Raw genomic sequence first — 18,999 nt, forward strand, 5'->3', positions numbered from 1 at the left:
GAGTTTAAAATGGCATTTGTGCCACAATTTATTATCCATATATATCTAATACAACCAAATCCCTTACAAAAACAAAATAAAGAATTTGTGTTCTGTTATCACTAGTACACGAGCATAAAAGAATCGTGGATTGACAAATAAATGCTGAAATATACTTGCCAGAAAAATTTACAGTAGGTACTGTCATCAATTCTGGGAAAAATTACACTAGCAATTTTCCTTGCTGATGTATCAAAATCTTTTCAAGCAAAATATACCGTAAATATTAGAACCTGCAAAATAAAGAAAATTGTTTAAAGCCCTTCAAAACCTGGATAAACATAAGGAACAATTAATATCAAGCTAGTCCAAACAGATGACCCACCTAATAGGCATTTACTTTGGATCTATGTGTAAGGATGATGTCAGGAACCATAATCCTATTAATGATGAAACTTCAATCCAAAATCCTATTACTGTTGAAATCAGATCTCCAGATGATGAAAACAAAATACACGATCCTCAAAAAAGCATATTTGTTTTCAGTTTTGTAATTGCAGGCTCCATGTGTATCAATATTTTCAATATGCATGCTAGCAAATAACAAAATACCTGGCAATGCAAGAAATTTAACCATAGACGAGCTACAAGCAATAGATGGAAGCGAACACTGATTATACCTCAACATTGCCACTGGAATATCCAGCGAAACTCATTCATCAAAAACTACTGTTACAACACCATTGCAACAATCCAAAGATGTAGTGTAAGCCAATAAACTATAAGACCCATCCTTGCCGTGGGCTGTCGCATCAGAATACGCCCACCTGAAACCCTGATGGATAAGACAGCAAGTTAATTTCAATATCCAAGAAGGATGAAGGAATCAGAACCAATTAAGTTAGATACAAAATAACATCTTTCAAATGATTACCAAATCCCATCAATCCAGTCTGCTACTGGTTGAGTAGATTTTGGAATAAAACCAGTTGTTGTCAGTGACTTGAATGCATGACCTGCCACAACCACCAGTGCATTAATGCAGTAAGATACAGTTAGTATAATTATTGCAGCTACGTCACCCAGTGAGGAAAGATCTATAACGGTAAATCAATCCAAAAAACCTTTATCGTGGTCCTCTCTGTCAAATGCCAATGCATCAGATTCCACATCTATGTCAAGTGCAAGATGATTGCTGGATGCCTTGCGTGTACTACGGACATGAGGTGCAACAGGAACTGATAAAAGTGGGGTCTTACTTGATTGTCCCTGTCAAAGATAGGAAAATATAGTATTTCAGGTCCTTACATTATGACTCAATATGGTATTTCAACTTCTTACATCATGACTAAACAGCAAGAGACAAATGAAAGGGGGAAAAATGATAGAGGATATATATATATATATATATATCAACACAAAATTGAAAATATGCAACTTCCGTTCAGCAATATGAGACAATATGATGATTCACAATGTGCACATAAACCATTGACCAAGGAAATGCCAGAAATTCCAAAAGTGTAGAATCAACAAAACCAAAACCAAATGTGTTTGATGCTATTAAATTCAAAATAAGCTGCAATAGCCAGATAATGGACCCTAATATATTGAGTGGCATGATCCAAAGCAATATTTTAATGACATGGGGGATCTCTTCCGTACACCACGATCCAAGCGGCTATTATTAAGTAGTAAGGGCGAGTGCACTTCATATGATAAAAATGATTCTTCCTTGCATCATGGTTTTGTTTGAAAAATATGGCACCTGAAGAATTAAAACCTTTGCAACATGCTATGATGTCCTTATTTTGATGTACATAGAGGTGACAGGAGAGGACAGGCTACCAATAAAGAATAGGTACAATGTTGGATTTTATAAAATCACTTTGCTGTTATATTTGGCAGCTATCTTTAACTTCAAATGCTCAAAAAATATGGACAGGGAGTTGTGTATTGGTATTCAAGAGGCAATGGATCCATTGTTGTTTCACGAAGGTCAATCTATAAGCAGAAGAAATGTGTTTGATATGGGAGAATCATTTAGTTGTGGCTTCAGGTTGTCCACAGCAGCCGGATGTTTATGCTTCATCATGATATAAGCAGTGTCACTGACCAAGCAAAGGCTTTCCACAACTGTTACCTGGATCACTTCCCCAAATTGATGGATGGACAAACCAATCTCAACAGAGGTATGCAAGAAATAGCCAGTGCTCAGAATGTTAATCTATCAATAGAATTTAATATTGAAAAAAATGCCGTTGTGACTCTTCTTCAGATGAACAATCTAAGGAGGCAGTCAATAGTATGTAAATGTTAAGCATGGAAGTTGGTGGGGATCTTTGTAATTTCCTAACTGTTGAAACTCTCCTCCGTTTTGAATAATGTTGAAGGATCAACAGATCCTGTCACAACATTATGTGTAGAGATTTTTTGGTACATGGACTGAAGTATTCTCAAATCTCAAAGCATGCATAAAGTTATAATAGATTATAGACCAAAACAAATTTGCTGATAAAAACAAGATGAATAAGTTCTTTGTTGATTGGATCTGATGAACCATAGGTTACCGCAATCCGACACTTAAAAAGTATTTTCTGCAGCCCTAGGTTCCTAACCCAAGTTACTTAGTAAATAATAAATAAATAAATAATTAAAAGTTGCTATTTTAAAAGCATTCTTAAAATTATGGGGAGTGTAATGTCCCCTTCCGGATTTACACTAGATTTTGCCTTAGAAACACAATTGCAACAAGTTAGGGTTAGGGCTACCTTTTTATCAAGTTAAATATCTCCTTTAAACAATATTGTTAATGTTTGTAGCTTCAGTCGAATGATCATTTAGAATACATATAATATATGTTGATTAATAATAATATATTATTATGTTATATTATTATATTATTATTAATCATATAAAATTTAATATTCAATATTAATCTATTATATTATTCTAAATTAATAATTGATTGATGAAACATTATAATATTGATTAAATTATTATAGTTAAAGGAGAGACATGTCCGTTCAAGGACATGCCTCTCCAAAGGAATATATATAGTATAATGTTATTCAATTTGAGAACACATAGAATTCCAAGAATGCAAGTATCAGATTGAATCAGATATATACATTAAAATACATCCAATAAAACCTAGGAAAATCAACATGGTATCAGAGCTCAGGCCTGTGAAGTTTAATTTGGAGGTTGGAGAGGGTTGGAGAATTCAATTTTTTTCTAGAATTTTCAGTTTGAAATATGCCATTGTACGGCCCTTGGTTGGCCTCAAAATGAGGACTATAATATATGGATGGAAAGATCTGTGTTTCTAGTTTTCAAATATGTTTATCTCATCAAATTTGATTCAGTTTTGTGCAAGATATGATGACTTTGGTGCAAGTCACTTGAAACCCTACCTAGGGTTAGCAGTTTTGGGAAAAATGTCATAACTTTTGTTTTAACTGTTGGATCTGGCTATAACTTGGAGGAAATGTTTGTAATTAGATTTTCTAACATCTCACCGAAGAGATTGGATAAATTTGGTAAATTGCAAAAGTTATTAACGACTGTGTGTGGCAGATCATAATGAAAGTGTTGATCAAAATTATGAAAATGTTCTACATCATTCAAAGGGAATTATGATGAGAGATGATTCATACGTGATATATCTTATATGGGCTCACCTTATGAAAGGAAATGTTTTAAACTTAAGATAAGAATTCCATGTTTTATTAAGGCACATGAATTATTGAGTTTGTAATTTATGCTATAATATTGGCTAGTAAAATCTTGTATGCTTCTATCATTGGTATTTTTGTTCGAGATAATTTAGTTTATGAGCTATTCGTAATCTCTCTCTGACATACCTTCAGGACGAAAGCACAATAAAATTGAATTAAAGGGAGAAATAAATTGATGGTTATAAACGAATTGATGATTGAGACCAGATGCAGAGGGAGTCTGACATTTCAAAAGAGGACAAGAGGTTGATACAAGAATTTGAGCTTCAGAGGGAGCAGATGGTTCAGTCAACTTTTGACAATTTCGATCATAGTGATTGAGAGGGATTTTAACTATTGAAGGTGAAACACTTATGAGGTAAAACTTGATTCAATTGATTATTATACTAATGAAATCATTTAATGCCTTATGGGCCCTGTGTAAATCATAAGGAAGTGACGACTTCCAAATGATTTCCACTTGTATTTTTTGAGGTTATTGGAAGGTGACAACCTTACAATAACTTGAGCTTGTGGATAGAATCGCCGACAAAGGCAATCAACATGAGAGCTCGTGCATAGAATCACCGACTGAGGCAATCCATGTGAGAGCTAATGGATAGAATCGCCGACCGAGGCAATCCACATAAGAGCTTGTGGATAGAATCGCCGACTAAGGCAATCCACATGAGAGCTCGTGGATAGAATCGCAGACTGAGGCAATCCACGTAAGAGCTAGTGGATAGAATCGCCGACTAAGGCAATCCACGTGAGAGCTCATGGATAGAATCGCCGACTGAGGCAATCCACACAAGAGCTTATGGATAGAATCGCCGACAGAGGCAATCCACGCAAGAGCTTGTGGATAGAATCGCCGACGGAGGCAAATTCACACCTTGAGACTATGGTTGATGCAAATACTCCCCTGTGATGAGCATCATATGGTTGATGCAAATACTCCCGATATCATGAGATGATATTTTTGAGTTATGGTGAATATCATGTGCCTTGATATTCTTGTTTATACCATACTTCCTGATATCATAGTGAGATAATATTTTCTCTATTCCATAATTAATCTAGACTTAATGCATTTGCATTGATTTTATCTTCCCTAGCTAAGAGGGAGTGTTAATTATGTTTTGTGTAGCTATGGTGAGGGTCATAAGTGTTGACATGGGAGATCACTACACATTTTGTCTGATCATCCCCCCTAGCTAAGAGGGAGTGTTAATGTTTGTAGCTTCAGTCGAATGATCATTTAGAATACATATAATATATGTTGATTAATAATAATATATTATTGTGTTATATTATTATATTATTATTAATCATATAAAATTTAATATTCAATATTAATCTATTATATTATTCTAAATTAATAATTGATTGATTAAACATTATAATATTGATTAAATTATTATAGTTAAAGGAGAGACATGTCCGTTCAAGGACATGCCTCTCCAAACGAATATATATAGTATAATGTTATTCAATTTGAGAACACATGGAATTCCAAGAATGCAAGTATCAGATTGAATCAGATATATACATTAAAATACATCCAATAAAACCTGGGAAAATCAACAAATATGGTCTTGGATTTAGACCCTGCAACCATTTCCAAGGATACATATACATATACATACATACATACATATATATTTCCAACTATTAGAGTTAGATAATAACACAAAATAATCTCTAAATGAAAACATACAATGCCTATATTACTTCCTTTGGGGCACTTTTCCCTTTATCAATCCGGATTTCTCCTTCTGCTTGGGCTAGCGAAGATCCTTTTGTTGCTTCACTATGGGAATCTAGACTTCCCATTAGCTGATATGTCAAATAAACATTTCCTTCCGCCAACTTCCTTATCTACCAATCAACCCAGTGCTTAGTGAATTTCAGCACCGGTCTAGCCAGGACATTCAAATCATCAATTTCGGGCTCCGACCAATTGAATGGGTTGATCTTTCACTTTCTCAAATTCAGGTTGGACGTAATCTGAATCCTCTTTCACCCGATTTGGCACCTGGTAAATTTCACTTATCCTAATGGTGTCAAGGGGCAGTCTGGAATACCTTTTCCTCCGGACTTCAAGGTCATCCTCGGCACCTGCCCAATAATCTTCTAAGTGAAATTTATGTATGAATTTCACACCAGCAACCTTCCTGATTTGGCAGTAAGGATCATACTGGACCCTGGATGTATAAAATGGCAGGCGATAGAATGTCAACTCCTCTGCTGCACTCTCAGCTGCTTCCAAACCTAGGCACATTTCCACGAAGTCACCTAGGACAACTGGGAATTCAATAGACTGCTTCTTCTTCTTCTTCTGTAATTGATCATAGGCTATTAATTGCCTCATGAGTTCTAGCAGTATGAGATTGTCTGATGGATACCTCAGCAACTTGTATGATTGGAATGAAAATCCCTGCATCCTGATGTAGGTGAATTTAGGAAACTGTAAGAATGTGGCTCCATACTTCTGGACCAGGGCCCTCGCTTGTGGCGACACCCTTACATGCAATTGTTTTTGCATAGGCTGCATCAAGTACATAGTGAAGGTATCATTTGCCAACCTATAAGAACTAACATTGTGAAGATGCAGCTAGGGATAACATTGTTGTGACTATTTCACACATCGCCCCATCAGGATGGGAACCCCCTCTTTTTCTTGGGTTTTGCTTTCCCTTAGCTAGGTTTTTTCTCTGCTTGCTAGGTGTTTTGAGTGAGTTGGTCGTCGTTTGGGCTGCGTAGATTAGGGTTTCTCTCAAAGAGCTCATCCTAGGGTTTCTTTCAAAGCTAAGTGTAGCTTGGATTTGGGAGTCATATGTTGTCTACCTTGAACCCTAGGGTTGTCTTAGAGGAGTTTTACCTTTCAGGAGATTGAGGATGGATAATTGTGCAAAAGGGATTAAAATCTCAGGTCAGGGTAGGTCAGGAGTGTTGGTTTTCATGTCAAAGTCTTGTCTTCCTCTAAGTCGGAGTCGATTAGGCAGAGTCAGTGGCCAAGAGAAGATTTGGGAGGTGATTTCAGGAATTATTGAGCAAATTGGCAAAGAAGTGGAAGGGTATGCACCAAAGGTTGAGTCCAGGGCAGAGACAAGTTAATTCCAAAGTGAATCAGGCCTGGAATCAGGAATTTCGCTCCTGGCCCTTCCAAAGGGTCCAGAGCGAAATTCTTGTAAAACCCTATCTTCCTCACTGAGACCTTGAGTAAATGTATTTTTTGAGAGCAGCTTGACTTGATGATGATAGGAGGAGGCGTAAGAAGGTAAGTCCAAAGCCTGAAAAGGAGGAAAGAAGTGAGAAGGGTGCTCAATTTATGAATTTCGCTCCTGACCCTTCCAAAGCAGAGCAAAATTCACATTTCCTCTAGTTTGCTCCTTGTTATGACCAACTTTGTTGGCTTCTAAGGCATGGTTGAAAGACTTTGATGTGTTTTTTGCCTTACGAAGAAGGTTCGACGCGACAAAATGATGGAAATTAGCCTGGAGGAGGAAATTCGGTCCTGACCCTTCCAAAGGGTCCAAAGCGAAATCCTCATTTGACCTCCTATTTTGCCTTAGGCATTGAAAAGAACTTGTTTTGAGCTAGGTAAGTGGCAGATAGACATGATGGTGATAAGGAGAGATGAATTTGATCAAGTTTGAAGTAAGTTGAGAAAGAAAGAGGTGTGAAATCAACCTAATTAGATGAATTTCGCTCTTGACCCTTCCAAAGGGTCCAGAGCGAAATTCTTTTAAGTCACCTTTTTCTCCTTGTTTGCACTGGAAACCTTGATTCCTTGGGCATGGTAAGGGAAAATTGATATATTCTAGCCCTAGGAGGTGATTGAAAATGTTGAAAAGTGAGGTTTTAGCCTAGAATGGGAATTTCACTCCTGACCCTTCCAAAGGGTCCAAAGCGAAATTCACCTTTCCCTCTATTTTGCTCTTTGATATGGCCAAGTTTTGGATTTTTTGAGGCATAGTTGAGAAGGCTTTGATGCATGTTTGCCTTGGAGAGGAGGTTTAAGGCTATGAAATGGTGGAATTCAACCTGGAAGGCAAATTTCACTCCTGACCCTTCCAAAGGGTCCAGAGCGAAATCCTCAATTTAACCTTCTTTTTGGCCTTAGGACCTAGGTTAACCTTGCCTGGAGTTAGTTTGATGGTGGATTGCCTTGATTGCGATGGAAGTTGAATGGATCAAGTTTGAAGGAGAATGGTATGAAGAAAAAGAGAAACTATCCTAGAATATGGATTTCGCTCCTGACCCTTCCAAAGGGTCCAGAGCGAAAATCCCCATAAACCTCAATTTCTCCCTTGTTAAGACCAAATTCTTAGTTTCTAAGGCATATTTGGAAGTGTTTGACATGTTTTTTTGCCTTTGGGGGTGACTAGAGGTGGAGGAGATGAAGGATTTTAGCTTAAAACTTGAATTTCGCTCCTGATCCTTCCAAAGGGTCCAGAGCGAAATTCTTGAAAACACTCATTTTCTCCTAAGATAAGGTCAGGACCTTGGCGTGGATGCAAGGAGAGTGATGTATGTTTGCCTATCAGAGAAGACTAGAGTTGGAGAAATGAACAATCAAGCCTAGAACATGATTTTCGCTCCTGACCCTTCCAAAGGGTCGAGAGCAAAAATCTCCATGGACCTCATTTTCTTCCTTGTTTGACCAAGTTCTTAGTGTCCAAGGTATGTTGGAAGAAAGTATAAACATGGTCTTGCCTTGGGGAATGATTGAAAGCAATAAAAGGTGGAGATTTTGTCCTAGAAAGGGAAATTCGCTCCTGACCCTTCCAAAGGGTCTAGAGCGAAATTCCCCAAAACCTCTCTTTCCTCCCAATTTTGTACCAAGGCAAGTATGGATCATGATGAATTGAGATTGGAGATGTCCATAGGAATGACTTTGAGTTGCTAGTTATCCATGAATTTGAAGGAATTGAGCTAAACCAAGATTTTCGCTCCTAACCCTTCCAAAGGGTCCAAAGTGAAATTCCTAAAATCACCTATTTTCCTTACAGGTCAAGACAAACTTTTGGTTTTTATGGCTTGGATGGGTGTGAGGAGGTGTGTTCTTGCCTTTTGAAGTTGATTGAGGTTGAAAGGATGAAGAAATGAGCTCAAAACAAGATTTTCGCTCCTGACCCTTCCAAAGGGTCCTAAGCGAAAACCCTAAAATCCATCTTATCCTCCAAATTTTGTGCCAAGTCAGGCCTAGACCAAGGTAAGAGAAGCCCTTAGGATTGCCTTTGAATGATTTTTTGACCACCAAAAACGTAAATTTTGAGATAGGACAAGAATTTCGCTCTTGACCCTTCCAAAGGGTCTAGAGCGAAATCCTCGATAGATCCTGTCCCTAGCTATGATTTTGAGCGAATTTTCCTTTTCAAGCTTTTTGGAGATCAAGAAAATGTTGTCAGGTTAAAGAAATGGATTCAAATGAGGGAGTCTGGAGGAAACAAAGTGAAAAGAATGAAGCTAGGTAGAAGAAGACAAGCAAAACATGAATTTCGCTCCTGACCCTTCCAAAGGGTCCAGAGCGAAATTCTTCAAACTACCTATTTCCTCCTTGTGTGAAGTCAAGACTTTGATTCCTAGGGCGTGATTGAGGTTGGAATGGTGTTATTTAGCCTTGCAAGATGAATTGAAGTGAAGGAGATGAAGAATCAAGCCTAAGACTTGAACTTTGCTCCTGACCCTTCCAAAGGGTCCAGAGCGAAATTCACAAGTATCATGTTTCCTCCAAGATTGTGTTGAGCCAAGACAGTGATTAAGGTGGATTGGGCTTAGAGATTGCCACAAGTATGCCTTAGAGGGGATTGTGAATGGAAGAAGTGTGAATTTTGACCTAAAACTTGAATTTCGCTCCTGACCCTTCCAAAGGGTCCAAAGCAAAATTCTCATGATCACCTAATTCACCCATGATGGAAGCTAAAAAATTGAATCCCTAGGCTTTGTGAACTAAAACTAGCCTATGCTTACCTTGAAGAGAAATTCGGAGTGAAAGGGTGAGGTAATTGAGACCTAATTATGGAAATCGCTCCTGACCCTTCCAAAGGGTCCAAGGCGAAATCCTTGGAAAGGCCTATTCTTCACCTTGTTTGGGCTAGGCAAAAGGGCAAGTTGCAAGGACATGATGACAAGAACATTTAGTAGTGAAAAATCAAGGTTGTGAAGGTGTTGATAGATGGAGTAAATGTACCTAGGTGAGATGTTCAAGCAAGCCTCCTTGGGGTGATTTAAGCCTTCCTAATACCATGAACATTCTAGTGCCTATGAAGAAAATGTGCCTTCATCAAACTTTGGAGAAACTCTAGCATCTTCTAGGCTTACCTATATCCTCTCATTAAATTGCTAATCAAGCCTCATTTGTGTGAGTAAGGCAAATTCGCATGATTTAGGAACTTATCAAAATGGGATAATTGATTTTTTTTTTAAGCCTTAAGATTAAAAAATTCACATTTTGGCGCTCAAAACCATTTTTTTTTAGCCTTATTGCTAAGTTGGCCAGCTTAGAAGAGATTTTTTTTTAATTTTTTTTTTGCATTTATCAAGTCGGCCTATTAGTAAAATGATGAGAGCACCCTATAAAGGAAGGTGAATTTTGAAATCTTTAATCATTCATTTGTGTTCTTTCTTATGCGAATTTGAAGAGCAGAATTAGGGATGCGATTTCAGCAAGATTAGGCGAATTTCTTGATTGAAGAAGACTGGTTGAAGGCTGATTGAAGACTAAATCATCAAGGAAAGAACCTGAAATTCAGATCAAAGACCTTTCGTCCAGCAAATCTTCATTTTTCTTTATCCATCTTTTCAAGTTGATAGCTAGAAATCAAGGAGAAGGTATGTACAATCAATTTTTTAAAAGCATTGAAGGTTTTATTCAATTTTCTATATCAAACCTTTATGAGGTTAAGTCTTCAATAATCTGATTTGATTTATAAATTTGGAAATTCATAATTTTAAGGGTTTATCACTCTATTTTTAAATTGTAATCTAATCATTTCTTTGAAAGGTCTCAAATCTCCTATCTTGAGGTATTATATTTTAACCTAACTTAAGCCTCTTTTTGTAGGTATCAAATGACGACCCCCAAGGCCAATGGATCCACTACCCGACAAGCTCTAATCAAAGAAGATCAGAAGAACGATGATTTGGAGACCAGGATCGTGTCCAAATGGAGCAATATCGGAGACACCAATCTAGGAAACTTCAATGTGAAGAAGTTTCGAGAAGCACCCTACATCGGCAAGCCGTCACCTGTTGCCAAGAAGATAATTGAGAGTGGCATCATCAAGGCTGCAGGCTTCCCTCCCGCAGTCAAATGTCACGAGCTGATGATTGAATGTGCCCAGCACTATGATTCACATTCGAGGACGATAGTAGCCAAGGATGGAACTGTCCTAGCCTATCTTTCAGAAGAAGCTATAAGTGAAGCTTTTCATCTCCCGGAGCCGAGAGATATGATCTACAAGAGCTTGGAAGGAGCTAGGCCTATCTACGAAGATGATCCTGATACCTGTCTGAACTTCATCAACAAGAATTGGTTACTCAAGAGTAGGCCTCGCTTGAACAAGATACCTAATACGCCTCACAGAATTGATTTTCAAGAAGAATTCAGGGACTTGATAACCATGCTCAATCGGGTTATAGGTGCCGCCTCTCAGGCCTTCTTCTTCGACAAGTGGATGTTCTTCTTTATTCATGTGATCGTCCAAGGAAAAGGAATGCTCAATTGGGCTAGAATCATTAGCAACAACCTAAACGTACAATTGAGGAGGCTAGTCCCTACTAAGTCATTCCACATGAGTTCATATGTCATATATTCCCTAGCAAGAAGTTTTGAGTATGTAGGGCTACCACACAGAGGAGTTGTTGGGAGAGGACCCGAAGAAATAAGAGCATGTGATTCTTATGTTCAACTACATCATTCACCTAAGAATTGCTACAAGCTAGTCAATGACACCTTCACGATGTATATCACCAGGACATTAAAAGGAGAGATTCACCATCGACTGTCTCCGGAGGAACAAGAGCTCGTGAAGAAGCATGGTGCATGGTTCATTCAATTTCCAAAATTCACCGACATCAGGGTCCATGGATGTCCTTCACCTCCCTATATGTTGCCAAGGTATCCTACGGACAGGATAATATTACTTGAGGTGACTAGACAGTTGGCAGCTTATGCTAAAGCATCAAGACATAAGAATGGAAATGGTATCCCCGTACCTATTTTACTCGGAAATTCAATTGAAGTGTGTCCTAATTCTCAAGCCGCAGAAGATGCAAAGAAGGAATTATCTCTATATTCATTCACATCCTTTGCCTCAAGGGAGAATTTCGACCCTCATGGTCATATGGAAGAGATAGTTGGGAAGAAATACAAGCATGAGTTTCAAGTAGAGGACTTCTGGATGAATGTTCAAGATGATATGGAGGTGAAAAGAAAGATGCATTCTAGATTACCCTTGGATCTCATCAGGAAATGTAAAGTTTACAGGGTAGCCGATCAAGCCCAGGACAGTGGTAGATATCTCCAATCGTCCTATGAGAAGGAAGATAAAGAGGTGAAGATAGATTGGAATGAGCCAAAAGTTGCAGACCTAAGAGCATTGATGGACCTTGTTTTAAATTGTACTCGCAGATGGGTGGACGTACAACATCAAAAATTGAAGGAGCAAAATGTAGCTATGACATTCACCCTAGAAACAAGAACAGAAGAAGGAGAAGCAAGTGTGAGTGAGAATACTTCTCATTCCAAAGGATCGAAGAGAAAGGAAAGACCTGAGAAGAGAGAACCTTCCAAGAAGAAACAAAAGGTCAATCCTGATCGTCCACCAAGTATGTCTTCTAGACATGAAAAGGAGATAAGTCAAGGAGAAGATCAAAGACAGATAGTGTATGAAATTGATGAGTCTATGGAATCCATGGTGCAGAATGATAAACAAGGTAAAGGACGAGCGCCTCAGCATTCATCGAGTCAATCTCTCCAGGTTGGTGCTAATGAACAACAAGAAGGAAGGAATGATGATGTAGCAACGTCTCCTTTCAGGGACGATAGACCTCTGCCTAAGGAAACACAAGTAAGGGAAAGAAAGTCTTCTATTCCAGATTGGCTACAAGAAAGACTGACAAGGGTAGTTGTGGTTGAAGAGGAATAACAAGTATTCGACTTGGAAAGTCTCATAGGAAATTCCCATGAAGAGATCGAAAAGAAGAAGGCTACAAAGATGTCAAAGGTAATTAGAGATGATGCAGGATCCAAGAAGATACAGGTAGCCACACCAGTAGTGGACAAGTATGAGGATGAGATTCTGGCAGAGGAATATGATCTAGAGACATTTGATCTTGGTCCACTTACCTCCGAGCAGGCCATGGAAGAAGCAACTGACTCAGTGAGAGCACTTAATGACAAACTCAAAGAAGAAATGGAAAAGAATAAGAAGCTAGAAAGGGAGATTAGTGCTTGGAGAAATTATTTTAGTCACCTTAGTCAACCATTAAGGCGACAGGATCCAACAGTATCACCTTTGCATGCACTTCCTCCCGAATCAATAAATGAGGCAGAAAGAATGAAGAACTTTGCCCAACTCATGAGTTCTTGGATTGATGAATCTTACAAGGTAGCCATTGAATTTGTAACAAGAATGATGAAGATGGTTCATCGGGCTATCTAGGTCCTTGAGATCATTCATAATCTATTGATAACTGTAGATGCATTCACTCACACTAGAAAAGAATGGCACTAAGGGAATAGGCTGTTCATGTTTTATTTTAGTGGTGACATCAATTTGCCTTCAATCTATCTTGCTTTAATCCTTGATTGCTCAATGGACACATATCCTCCATTTGTTACTTTGGCAAATGACAATGCATTAGCCAAGTGCTTAAGAGTGTAAATGATGTCTCACCTACATATCATCATGAAAGAGGCTTTCCACGTGTATTTAAGGTTAGTTCATACTTTGGGAAAGATGTTACCTCTCTATGTAGTGATCCTAACATTCTACCTATCCAACAATTTATTGAAGACCGTAACACACATGATTCATGGTACATGTGAGATATAAAAGAACCAAAATGATAAAGAAAAGATCATCAAGCTGGGTGAATGTCTAGGCCAATTACATGACCATATCTTTGCCTGGTCGTACCAAGACAAACATGTCAAGCATTGATCCTAATATCATGATGAATAACATTGTCTTAGACCCTGATGCCAAACCTCTTGAACAAAAGATTAGGAAGATGTGTCCTAAGGTTGCTTTAATAGTTAACAAGGAATCAGAAAAGATGATAAAGGTTGGATATAAGACCAATTGATTATCGCCTTGGATCTCTTTCATGTCCCCTTTTGTTTGGATTAAAAAAAATGGTTGGGCCTGATGATTTCTAATTTTAGGAGCAACTTAATATTATTATTATTATTTAATAAAAGGTGTTTTTAAACACTAAACATTAATATAAAAATAAAACAAATAAAAATTAAAAGTATTTTTAAATACTTGGAGGGAAATTTAGGACCCAAGGGCCCAATTTGAGAAGGTATTCATTCAGTTTCTTCCATCTTGGAGTTTATGCTCATTTTTCCCTCCAAGGACAAAAACACTTGGCTGGATTCCGATAGACTAGGAGGATGACAACCCTCTTGGCTCTCCATTTCAAGAGGTCAAATGAAAAATTGTTTGGAGCTGTTCACATCAACATAAAACCAATAGCCATAAGAGGAGGTTGTTCCCAAGCAACAACAGGCAGATCCTAAGGTTGCACTCAGATTGGTAGCTGGTCACCATCATTAACTGCAGGTTTTCAGGTCTGGTGCCCATGGTTTATTCAAGATGTGGGCAGAAACAACAACTTAAAGTTACGAATAGCAAATTGCACCCAGGAATCAGCAGCATATCTTAAGGTGGAAATTTAACATATTGAAACATTGCCAGACCTCCAGCACTGCCCTAATTCGTCTCCACATCTCACACCTAGCTGGACAGGGGCACAGGGACAGTTCTATCACTGCTGTAGCACATCTACAGGCCTTCACAGCAATTTCAACCTCCATTTTTGCATGCTTTTAATACATTGACAGCTTTTTATCACAATTGCACTATTAGAATGGATCTATATCATTGTATTTGCTGGAAACTGCACTCAGGAGTTGCACACATCAGATCACACGTCTAGATAACTCCACCAAGGTTTGATCCAACATATCAGGCCTCCTATAGCCAGCAAGCAGATCCTTCTGGGACCTGCTGTTGTTCCTTCATACTTGGGATAGTTCTGAGTATTAATTGGAAAATATGTAGGTCTGTAACCAGCACCTGGGCGGCTAAATAAGTTGTGGACATTCCCACAGTCATACAGAATGTTTGTGGCACATGTTGGTGAGTCATTTGATTGTAATCCCAAGTTAATTAACTCAGTTTAGCATACAGCATTGTATATCTCTGACATTGAATAAAATATTACTCGGTGAGGCTACAACTTCTGTCATGTTGATCACCAGTGACATCTGACCTAAATTTTGTTGTTCACTGAGGGATTTTCAAGGGTTTTCCATTAATTGCTGTTTGTGTCAGCATTACAAATAGTTTCAGTTGGTTGAAGTTCAGAAAACACAAAGGAATCATATTAAAAATACACAAATCTACATTAAGTATATCACAATCTCTAACATGCTACCCATTGCAAACCCTGATGGTCGTATCTGCATGCGTTCCAACTTTAGAGATCTTAACAAAACATCTCTTAAAGATGACTTTACTTTCCTAACATTGACATGATTGTAGATCATCCAAAATCATGAATTGTTATCCTTTATGGATGAATTTAAAATTTCAGGCTATAATCAAATCATGATTAATCCTCAAGGTCAACATAAAGCCACCTTCTGCAAGCTGGTTCAGTGTAGAGAAAATGGAGGCCAATTTCTCACTTACTTCACCAAAACAAAGGCTGGCCTTCCATGGCAAAATCACTGAAAAGATGTTATGCAGCATTTTTAAGCATGAGGAACTTGTCTTCCTCCATATTCTCAAAACACTGCTCGGGGAGGATTACATGCAATTGGATTTTAGGTTTCGTACCAATGTGGACATAGTCTCGATGGTGGCTGCTTGTGATCTGGAGCTGGGGACAGAGTATGAAGTGGAATGGGTGCTTTGTGCCTACGTTCCGGAGGCATACCCCTTCGGTTTGAAGTCATTATTGGCGAGAGTAGTTTTAGGGAAAGGCTTGCGCAGGAATGTTGGTGAAGGAATTTGCACAGGAGAAGAGAGTGTGGAATTCAGACCCTTCATTTTGTGGAGGGACGGAGCAGACAGGGAAGAACGGCGAGAGGATGCCCTAATAGGTTGGGAGGGACTGAGAGTTTGTGCAAGAGGAGACAGAGCAACGGATGGTTCGGAAAGAAAGAAAGAAGCAGGGTCATCAAGGAATGAAATTCAACCCAGAAGACTACTGGGATAATGGCCTGGGTAAGCCAAAAAAGCAGGGTGCTCGGTGATCAGTGTCAAAATGGGCTGCTTGCTGGTGTTTTTTTGGTCTGTTTTTTGTTTAATGGTCTCCAATTTTGTAAAGACTGTAGGGTTTTGTTAAGATTAGTAAAGCAATAGGTAGGACGGTTCAGAGGAAGGTCTGAAAGTACATAAATGCTCCGTTAATGAAGACCATTCTATGTCATGAGTCTTTCAATAATGGCGGAAGTGATGAATGCCCAAAGGCCTCTCTTTTTGTAAATTGATAGGAATGTACACTCTGGTGGTGGCTGTGTCGGGTGGTGGTGGTTTCAGTAGATTAGTTTTTTGGTGTAGAAATGGTGGTTCAAGGCCTGTAGAAAGTATGCGTATACAACTTGTAAAACTTTTATCTATTATTAATAAAATCATGCATTACTGATCAAAAGAAAACATAAAGCCACCTTAACTAGACCTTGGGGAACATTTTGCTATGTGTTTTGGGTTGAAAAATGCAGGCAGAAGCTTTTCCTATCAAAGGGCCATGACATTGATATTCCACAACCTTAGGCATAAGGTATTAGAGGACTGTAGATGATATCATAGCCAAATCTAAGCAATGGCTATTATTTAGTTTTCAGAATACTGCAAGTCAAGCCATCATACTCGAGAAAAGGAGGAGAACCAGATGCAAGCAATGGTATCATGTCTATCAATGCTATTTGAGGTAATTAGTTTGGAAGACAGGGTAATACCCTCTATTTTAAGATGCTCAACTATTTAGTAGGCAAACTCATATAACCCAATCCTGGTCTGAAATATAACTTGAACGGTACACAATGCTCAAGCATAGTGCAGTAAAAACAACTCAACAAATTGGACTTCTGGAAAGTAAATATTAGACTGAATAACCTAAATGTTATTTGAAAATATACTTTTACAAAGGGCTAGATACAGATGAACCACACATAGAATTGCATTAGTCAGATAGGTGACAATACATTAGATAATGATGTTGAAGAAGAAAATTACCAGTTCTTCAATTTCAGACACTTCTGTAGCATCAACTACTGGCTGGGGATGCTTTTCCAGCTGAAAAATTTCAAACTGAGTTTCTTTTTCACGAAGGGAAGCCTCAAGCCTTTCAACCTTGTCAGACAACTCTTCTACACTGTTTTGAGTACTCTGTAACAAGAGATCTTTAGTTTGTGCATCTGCTCTGGAACTTTCTGATTCAGATATAATACCAGAAACTTTTTCATCTAAGGTGTAAAACAATGCTTGCATTTGGCTTTCTCCTTTCGGTTCAAGGAGCATAGGATCCAATCCTAATTTTGTAATAATGTTCTCTAGCAAAGCTAGAATGTCATGAGTTGATTTTATGGCTTCATCCTTTAACTGGGTTATCTCCTCATCACGACTTTCCAATTGCAAATGCAAATTCTCTACCTCACCAACTAGACCTTCTGATAGTTGGCGTAACTCTTCAAATCTACTGCGCATGTCAGACAGTTCAGACAATGATTTCCCCTGAGATGATTCCAAACTCTCCAAGGCTGCATGTTTCTGTTGGCAATTATTTTCCAGTTCCTGCACCTGCTTGTGAAGGTCTTCCAGTTCTGCAATATCTAAATAGTGTGAGTAAATAACTAGAGAAGTATAGCTATTCTAGACACCCATGAAATTAAAATTTTCAACGTTGAAGACTAGGAAGTTACCTTGGTTTTTGGTTGATAATCCATCATGCAGTGTTGCAAGCTCTTCTTGCCTTGCCCTCATTGAGGCCTCACATGTCTGGAATTCCTTTACATGTGATTCCAATGCATGATTATTATTCTCCAAAGAAGCAACATAGCTTTCTAACTCACAAATTCTTGCTTTAGCAACATCCCTTTCTCTTGCAATGTCGTCTGCAACAGCTTCAACCCTCACTAATTTACTCTCTAATTCCTTACAGCCTCTTAATTGTTCAGCCTCCATCTCTGCATTCTGACATTTAGACTTCAGATTGCTAACTTCCCTTTGGTTACGTTTAGAATTCTCATTTGCTGCATTTGCAACATCTTTGATAATGAACGATAAGTTTTCAGCTGTCTTCACACATTCACCTGGAAAAGTTAAGTTGTCATGCCCTGCCAATTCCATAACATGAGAATTTTCTGATGCTGGATAATTGCTGCCAGATTTTGCTACTTCTTCCCCAGAACTTGTACTATCTGAAATGATCTGAAGTTTCAAATCTTGAAGTTCTTCCATAGCATTTTTACATACATTAACCAATGTGGCAAAGTTGTCATTTAACAAGAGAATCTCATTATCCTTTTCTTTATTAAGAGCTTCAAGACTGGCAACATTTTGCTTTAGGGACTCCAAAGATTCAACCAGAAAAACAACATCTCCTCTGGTACACTGCAGTAACTGTGACAAGACTGTGGTCCCCTGTTCAACAGCATTACAGTACAGTCCAAATCTGTCTTTGATAAATTCAAGTTGTTCTGTGCATGAATTCAACCCACATCCCAGATAGCTTACAAGCTCATCAACAATCCGTCCACCATGTAAGTTATTATCATGTAACAAATAATCCACATACTCTTCTGTGTATGTTTCTACAACTGCTCCATTGTTCAGAAGCTTTCCCTGAATTTCACAACAACAAAAAATGCAATTGTCAAAATGAAGCCAGCAAACCTTGGATGCATACACAATAAGCATAGAAATATTATGGAAGTTATTGGTAAAACAAATTCTCGCAAAGATGGAAATTAGACTTCGAATAAATGTTATGACAACTGCAACAATTGCAGCAAACTAGACACAGGGACTTGTCTAAAAGCAAATTTAGAAAA

At 38.3% G+C, this 18,999-nt stretch overlaps 1 protein-coding gene across 1 annotated transcript in view; it reads right to left on the reverse strand.

Moving 5' to 3' along the window:
* Positions 1 to 18,999, reverse strand: part of LOC131059744 (trans-Golgi network-localized SYP41-interacting protein 1) — a 28,156-nt gene continuing 9,157 nt past the window's right edge. Inside the window, exons 5-10 of the mRNA XM_057992777.2 lie at positions 17,869 to 18,790; positions 17,183 to 17,769; positions 1,104 to 1,248; positions 914 to 995; positions 660 to 814; positions 1 to 272 (exon numbers count right to left, since the gene is read on the reverse strand). Of these exons, the coding sequence (XP_057848760.2) occupies positions 712 to 814; positions 914 to 995; positions 1,104 to 1,248; positions 17,183 to 17,769; positions 17,869 to 18,790 (1,839 nt within the window). The 3' untranslated portion in view covers positions 1 to 272; positions 660 to 711. The remainder of the gene's footprint in view (positions 273 to 659; positions 815 to 913; positions 996 to 1,103; positions 1,249 to 17,182; positions 17,770 to 17,868; positions 18,791 to 18,999) is intronic.

The sequence above is a fragment of the Cryptomeria japonica genome, chromosome 3 (genome assembly GCF_030272615.1).
Source record: "Cryptomeria japonica chromosome 3, Sugi_1.0, whole genome shotgun sequence".
NCBI lineage: Eukaryota > Viridiplantae > Streptophyta > Pinopsida > Cupressales > Cupressaceae > Cryptomeria > Cryptomeria japonica.